The 8444-nt window shown below is 42.2% G+C and overlaps 1 protein-coding gene across 4 annotated transcripts in view; it reads right to left on the bottom strand.

The window, feature by feature from the left end:
* The window catches only part of TENM2 (teneurin transmembrane protein 2), a 998748-nt gene that overhangs the window by 182747 nt on the left and 807557 nt on the right, over positions 1 to 8444 (bottom strand). For all 4 annotated transcript variants that reach the window (XM_011997828.1, XM_011997839.1, XM_011997846.1 and 1 more), the window contains one exon: positions 5262 to 5457. In XM_011997828.1, the coding sequence (XP_011853218.1) occupies positions 5262 to 5457 (196 nt within the window). The remainder of the gene's footprint in view (positions 1 to 5261; positions 5458 to 8444) is intronic.

Genomic DNA, 8444 nt, shown 5'->3' with positions numbered 1-8444 from the left:
TGTGTATGTCTGTGTGTGTCTGTGTGTATGTGTATGTCTGTGTGTGTGTGTCTGTGTCTGTGTGTGTCTATGTCTATGTGTGTGTGTCTGTGTGTATGTGTATGTCTGTGTGTCTGTGTCTGTGTATGTCTGTGTGTGTGTGTGTCTGTGTGTATGTGTATGTCTATGTGCGTGTGTGTGTATCTGTGTATGTCTATGTGTGAGTGTGTCTATGCATATGTGTGTGTCTGTGTGTCTGTGTGTGTGCCTAAGTCTATGTGTGTGTCTCTGTGTGTCTATGTCGATATGTGTGTTTGTGTGTATGTCTATGTCTATGTCTGTGTGTATGTCTATGTGTGTGTGTGTCTGTGTATGTCTATGTGTGTGCATCTGTGTGTGTATGTCTGTGTGTGTGTGTCTGTGTATGACTGTGTATGTGTGTCTGTGTATGTCTATGTGTGTGTGTGTATGTCCATGTGTGTGTGTGTCTGTGTATGACTATGTAGATGTGTGTCTGTGCATGTCTGTGTGTGTGTCTGTGTGTATGTGTATGTCTGTGTGTGTGTGTGTCTGTGTGTGTCTATGTCTATGTGTGTGTTTCTGTGTGTATGTGTATGTCTGTGTGTCTGTGTCTGTGTGTGTGTGTGTGTCTGTGTGTATGTGTATGTCTATGTGTGTGTGTGTGTATCTGTGTATGTCTGTGTGTGTATGTCTATGCATATGTGTGTGTCTGTGTGTGTGCCTAAGTCTATGTGTGTGTGTCTCTGTGTGTCTATGTCGATATGTGTGTTTGTCTGTGTGTGTCTATGTCTATGTCTGTGTGTGTGTATGTCTATGTGTGTGTGTGTCTGTGTGTGTATGTCTATGTGTGTGTGTCTGTGTATCTGTGTATGTCTATGTGTGTGTGTGTGTGTCTGTGTATCTGTGTATGTCTGTGTGTGTGTGTGTCTGTGTGTGTGTGTGTCTGTGTGTGTGTGTGTGTATGTCTGTGTGTGTGTGTGTCTGTGTGTGTGTGTGTCTGTGTGTGTGTGTGTGTATGTCTATGTGTGTGTGTATCTATGTATGTCTATGTGTGTCTGTGTATGTCTGCATGTGTGTCTGTGTATATCTATGTGTGTGTCTGTGTATGTCTATGTGTGTGTGTGTTTCTGTGTGTCTGCGTATGTCTATGTGTGTGTGTCTGTGTGTCTGTGTATTTCTATGTGTGTGTCTGTGCGTATGTGTGTGTCTATGTGTGTATGTTTCTATGTGTGTGTGCCTGTGTGTCTGTGTATGTCTACGTGTGTGTGTCTGTGTATGTCTGTGTGTGTCTGTGTGTATGTGTGTGTCTGTGTGTGTGTGCGTGTATGTGTGTCTGCGTGTGTATGTCTCTGTGTCTGTGTATGTCTATGTGTGTGTGTGTCTGTGTGCATGCGTATGTCTATGTACATGTATTTCTGTGTGTGTGTCTATGTCTCTGCGTGTGTGTGTATGTCTATGTGTGTGTGTCTGTGTATGTCTGTGTGTGTCTGTGTATGTCTGTGTATGTGTATGTGTGTTTGTGTGTATGTGTGTCTATGTGTGTGTGTGTCTGTGTGTATGTCTATGTCTATGTGTGTGTCTGTGTATGTTTTTGTGTGTGTGTGTATATGTGTGTGTGTGTCTGTGTGTATGTGTGTCTATGTGTGTGTGTGTCTATGTGTTGTGTGTCTATGTGTGTCTCTGTGTGTCTGTGTGTCTATGTGTGTGTCTGTGTAAGTGTATGTCTATGTGTGTCTGTGTATGTCTGTGTGTGTGTATCTGTGTGTCTGTGTGTGTGTGTCTGTGTGTGTGTGTTTATGTGTGTCTGTGTGTGTGTCTGTGTGTATGTGCGTGTATGTGTGTCTGTGTATGACTATGTGTGTGTGTGTCTGTGTGTGTATGTGTGTCTGTGTGTGTGTCTGTGTATGTCTGTGTGTGTGTGTATGTGTGTCTGGGTGTCTGTGACTATGTGTGTGTGTCTGTGTGTCTGTGTGTGTGTCTGTGTATGTCTATGTGTGTGTGTGTCTCTGCATGTGTGTGTATGTGTGTCTGTGTGTGTGTATGTGTGTCTGTGTGTGTGTATGTGTGTCTGCATGTGGGGGAGGAGAATCCTAAATAAACAGTAATTGTCATAAACAGTATTTTTCATTTAACTTTCCCAACAACTCATATTGAAAGTATTTTGATAGTTTCTGAGGGAGAAACAATGATGTGGCAAAGCTCAAATAAAAAGGAACTCACAATCCCCTTTCTCCAACACTCAGTTAAATATTTTAAAGATACTATCAGTTTTCCTTTTTGTTTACATTTTCTTGAGGAAGAAGTGGCCTCCGGAAGTGAGATCAAGCCCAGGGAATGGGATTTTACCCAAGTGGAGGCTAGCATCGTGCTTCCAGAAAGTTTCTCGAGAAGAAACTTATTTCTGAAAGCAGGCTGCTTCTCTCCAAAACACATCAAAAGACTTCCCGAAGTCAAAGGTATATTTAGTGTGATCGCTGGTTGACACCTGTCTAACATTTTCCTTCTGTTTCACATCACGGGGGTTTACAGCACTCCTGGCTGCTCTTGATGGAGAACGTTCTGATGATAGTTATGTGTGGGAGAACCTCTGAATCAAATAAAACACTGTTCTTTTCCCTGCACTTCAGGCCAATTACTATCATTGCTCCATCAAGATGTCTGCCCAACTATTAGGCCGATTACCTTTGACTTTCTCTTTGAGATACAGTCCAGACAAGAGAAATCCTCTTGGGAGAATTGCTATTCCCAGCTCCAACAGGCCAGGGTGGATGATGGCCCATGGGAAGGGAATTTCACTACCACAACGCCTGTGTCCATGTGAATAAAGGAGAAGGAGGACAGAAGCTGTTGGGAAATAATCTAAACCTCAGAAAATGTGCTAAGTTTAGAGGGAAAAGGATTTAGTTGGCTAGAATCCAAAGAAATCCAGTGGTTAAGAGCACAGGCTCTGGAAAGTATGAATCCTGATTTCACCTTTTCCTGGCTGTGTGTGACCTTGGGCAAGTTTTCTAACTGCGTTCAGCCTTGGATTCCTCAGTTGGAAAATGCAGAGAATTGTGATAGTGCTACCTCATGTGGCTACTCCATGGGTTGAGGAAACAAGAGACACGAAGGCATAATACCGGGGCTAGCACACTGTTGACGCTCTATAAATGCATAGCTGTTCTTGTTGTTATGAACCACTTCTCTGAATTCTTGTAGACCCCAGCTGAGCCAGCTGCTGTGCAGGGTGTGTGCTGCCACGTATGTGTCAAGCCTCTTGAGTTTAAACACAAAGCGACACAAAGGAAGTCATTTCTCATCATGTTCTTAAACTACAGATTTAAAAAAATCTCAACATCTCAAGCTGGTTCCAAATTTGTTTCTAGTTTTTTCCTTTTGTGAGCTAGTCTCTACCCTATTACTTTTCTTCCCCATTGGTACCTAACCTAATTCTGGGTATTTTCCCTTTGTGGAACGCTTCTCCACTGACTTTCATTATACAAAGTTTATGACATGACTTTAGAGTAGGGGTTGGCAAACTTTGTCTGTAAAGGGGCAGAGAGTAACGATTTAGGCTTTGTGGGCCATATGGTCTCTGCTGCAATGACTCAACTCTGCCGTGACAGTGGGAAAGCTGCCATAGACAATATGTAAACAGATGTATGGGGCTGTGCTCCAATAAAACTTTATTCAAAAAACCAGGCAGTGGGCCAGATTCAGCCCATGGGCTACAGTGGAGCCAACTCCTGCTTTGGAGCATTTGGCCAGTCTTGACAGGGTCAGCCTTTGCTTAGCAGAGGGAATAAGGATTGATGTGAATCCCATGGTCAGTACCAAAACTCGATATGATTTCACACCATTCTGAAGTGTGGCCACTGATGAAGAATTGCCACCTGAATTTCAGGATGGAATACATAGCTCTTTGAAGAATCAGGGAGCCCCTCAGAAAAATCCATGGGGCCAATAGAAAAGTTCTTAAAATGTAGTCAACAGAAAAACAGCGATACTAGATGTATTCCTAAAGAAAAAAAAAATCGGATGCCATTTAGTGACCACCAACTCATGCCACACACGTTTTATTTGTCATGATACTCACATCACCCTCTACTTCTGGATGTGGTCATTACCTTTTCACAGATGATGAAACTGAGGCTCAGAGAGATAAGTGAATTGCCCAGTTAACATGTGGGGAAGCAAATCTTGGATTTAATGCTGGAGCTACCAAGTCTTTCTTCAAGAAGCCACCTTGTGTGCGCTTCCCCAGTGAATCTTGAGATCTACAGCTAAAAGTTGTTGGGACACATGGTGTTGTACAAAGGTGGTGGACAAGACCTAGAAGCCCATGCCATTTCCACTGTTTCCACAGCCTGGGTCTTTGAGAGATTCAGCTTTCTGAATCTCAATTTATTCTTCTGTGAAATGGGTCTATTAATCTCCCCTGATTCACAGAGGTTCTACCCAGGATCAATTATTATTGTCAGGAGGAAGATTAAAAATCCCAGTAACGTAACTTTAATGAAAACATCTGCAGCTTCTTTGCTTGTTAACATACTTAGGGTTTGTTGTCGAAAAACTTTATGAAACCTTCCTCAAGCGAATGACTGTTTTAGAGCTTTGTATTGCATGTATAAGGATATTTTGGTTGAAACTTCGCTTTTCCCTTGGCAGCTAATAGAAGGCAGGGCTACCCTATGCCAAAATGATAAGTACTTAATTAAAACACTTTGAGATTTACCTACTTAAGAATGAAAACATGATTTTTAAATGTCTATATAATTTATCTGATTTAAAGTTTTTAAAAAATCACTTTTTATTAATATTTTGAGGTTCCCTTAATTTTTAAGAAAAATTCTGAGCTGGTGTGAATTGCCAGTAGTTTCTCTACTATATGCTTAGAGATTTATATATTTATTCTAGTTAATCCCCACAATGGCCCTATGAGGTGGGCATTCATGTTAGTTCTATTTTACTATGAGGAAACTGAGGCTTATCAAAGTCAAGTGATTTGCTTAGGTTGTGTGGTCAGGACTCAACCCAGGCAGCCTGACCTAAACTCTTAACCTCAATTTCATCCTTGGTGGCTCTTTCATGGTTTAAGCAGCATTTCCATTTAATCAGAGCTAGTTTCAGGTGTGCGACACTATAAGGCCTAAACAAAGGATCCTTGTTGGTTGTCATCTGTACTAGAAATTACCTTAGAAGATGTGTTTTCTGCAGAGAAGCCCAGAACATTTCCACCTTCCCTTCATGGTGTACCATCTCAGAGATCCCACACCTACCTAGGACAACAGTGTTGAAGGAAACCATCTCTTTGTCTTTTCCATCATTGTAGAAGGCCAGATGCCACAGGCCCACATCCAGGTACTGCACAAACACGGCTTCGTTCTGAACCAAGGTCTGTATGCTCCGGCGTTCCCTGGGAGACTCAACCACACTCCACTTTTCCTTCCCGTCCAGACGTTCCATGAAGTCATACTGGGAAAAGAAGAGAGAGTACCATGTATGAGACAAGGTGCAGATGTGGTCCCATACGTGGCACCTTCCCCTCCTACCCATTTGTTAATGGAGAAAGACCTTTTTTGTAGCACATTTTGCTATGAACTTATTCAGGAAAACAAGAGCCACAAAACGTGTAACAGTAACAGTCATTATTTACTATGCTTCATAATGATTGCTACTATTAATACTTTTATTACTCTGGGTCACAATCTCTTATCTGCTGTCCTGAAATCCAAAGAGCTTTAACCCAAAGTTTTTCTTTTGTTTGTTTGCATGTGTGTGTTGTGTGTGTGTGTGTACGCGCGCGTGCGTGTGGTGGAGGGAGTGGTACATGCTGTTGCTCCAGTCCCCCTCTGTATTATATAATACAGAGGATATGCAAAGTATAACTTTTCCATAATCCTCCAAATTATGAATTCCAAAATGTAATTGGTTGCCTGAGAGTTTCAGATAAAGAATTATGAACCCATGTTACCAGCTACCATTTTATTGATTATTTACTAGGAGAAATGGCACAGCAGAATGGCCATGATGAGGGCTATGGAGCCTGAGAGAATCCTGAATGAGGTGCTTACTAGCTTCGCCTGTCTGTGCCTCAGTTTCCCCATTGGCAAAACTTAAAATAAGAGTATCTGTGTTACGGGGTTGTTGTGAGGATTCAGATAATATTTAGAACAGTGCCTGGCACCCAGCAAACACAAAATACATGTTAGCCATCATGATCATTATCATCATTTTATTCAGTTCTTGAAGAAACCCTGATTTGGTACCTATCTTAGTATAATTTACATCCATAATTTACAGATAAGAAAGCTGAGGCTCAGAGAAGTCAAGCAACTTTTCCAAAGTCACGCAGCTCCTAAGTGGCCAACCAAGAATTTAGACATAGATTGGCTTGCTGTTTATGTTCATGCCCTTATAGTGCCTGGCCTTGGATAAACCAGCAATTAAAGTTTAACTTTGCTTCAGTGGAAACCAGGTTCAGAATTGGAAGTGATTAATGAGAGACAGAGTGGTCAACTAAGGCTACCATGATAAGGGGATGGGGAGGTCAAATGGGACCTAAGAGAGGCCTGTTCTAAATAATAGGTGAAATGCTGTAGCAGGCAAGTGGGAGCCATTGAAGTCTCTTGAGCAGTGACTGATGTGATGAAAGGGATGTTTTGAAGAATTAGTGTGTAGGAAGGATATGAGATATTCTAAAGGGTGAAAAACTGAAAGCAGGAGGACCAATTAGGAAGTGATTGCAGAAACCCGGGGTGAGGTAAAAAAGGGTTTGATTAGGACAGTGAATGAGAAGAGGGGGACAACTTTGGAGGAACATTTCTAAGGAAGAGGTGACAGGGCTTGATCGTGGGCTGGACAGAGAGGATGAAGGAGAAGGCAAAGAGGACACCAATGTTTCTTACTTGTTGACAAGAAAATCGATAAAACCCCAGTAGAGCTGGACTAATCTTGTGAGCTCTTGCAAAATCACTGCATAGAAAAGTCACTTGCATGCTGACTTCCAGAGAACATTCAAAGTGTAGGTTTTAGCCAATGAAAACCACCACTGTAGGATTAAGCAATCTCTCCACTTTCCCTTCCATAAAAAGGTTTTTATGGGTTACAGACATCAACTATAACCCCTTTTACGAACTTCATAGAATGAAACTCCAGGAATCTCCTAATGTGCCTTTCCCGTCGTCAGAATCGCCAGTTTTTCCACCTGAAATGTGATCACTGAAAACAAAAGACTCTATAATCTTAAACACAAAGGCTTTGCCATCAGACACACCTGGGTTTGAATTCTGACTCTGTCACTTACTATTCTTTGATGTTGGGCACATCTACTTTTACCTTCTTCTTGGTTTTCATACCAGGGAATTAATCACACCTAACATTCAGGGAGGTTATAAGAATGACATGAGATAATGCTTAGGGCAGGGCCAGGAAGTTAATAACCATTTTATTAAGTACCTAGGGACTATGAGTCACCTACTTGCAAATCATAATGATTATGACGAGCAGCGCGTGGTTCTAGTTTCACACGTGGGGCGCTGGCAATGGCCACTGCTTAGAAGTTGAAATTTTCTCCATTTCTCAAGATATGAGTGTGTTTAGCTTCTCTCTACCCCATATCCCATTGGTCCCAGCTGTCTTTGTGGGATAAAATAAATGACTTAAAGTGATATGACAAACTGATGCTGCTTTTGGAGACCTTTCTAACCAAAGCATTTGTTCCTTAGCAACCTCGAAAATGTCCAACTGCAAAGACCCATGTCTACAAATTGCTGTCAGCCAGAGGAATGGCTGTAACTTCCTTGGTGCCGAGGTGAGAAGGATCTACTTCATTTCGGGTCCAAGTAATCACCCCCATGAGGAAGAGTTTGGCTGAAGGTGATTACTTGTGTGGGGCCATTGCTCATTACTAATTTGGGCATTAGTCATCTCTCGCCGAACCGCCTGACCAGCCAACGGACACGGAAATGGCTTAGGACTAGTGGCAGTGCTCACCGTCCAGCCCAGTAAATTACTCTAAGAAGAGGCATTTTTCAGGGAAAAGAGAAGACATCTGTTTTGGCTGGCTCCTCAGAGTCCCCCCCACAGAAGCACAGAGGGCAGTTTTCATTTAAGGAAGAATTGGCTAGCCAGGGGCTCTTGGAGAAGATATTGACTCTGATATGATATGGTGTTTGATGTGTCTCAATCCTGTAGCCCTTTATTGTGCTTTATTATCTTCAAAGCACTTATTACCCCCTAAAATGATATAATTTATTTTTATGTGTGTTGTCTTTCTACTCAGAAGAATATAAACTCCAGGAAGATAGGGGTTTCATCTGCAGGGTAGAGTGGTGAGGAGTGAGGACTTCAGAACTACTGCCCTTCTTCCTTCCCAGGACAGGCCAAATGATCCTCAAGATCATTTCCTTCCTTCCTTCCTTCCTTCCTTCCTTCCTTCCTTCCTTCCTTCCTTCCTTCCT

This window comes from Mandrillus leucophaeus, unplaced genomic scaffold, assembly GCF_000951045.1.
Source record: "Mandrillus leucophaeus isolate KB7577 unplaced genomic scaffold, Mleu.le_1.0 Scaffold115, whole genome shotgun sequence".
Classification (NCBI taxonomy): Eukaryota; Metazoa; Chordata; class Mammalia; order Primates; family Cercopithecidae; genus Mandrillus; species Mandrillus leucophaeus.
This window is presented reverse-complemented; position numbering and strand designations above follow the sequence as displayed.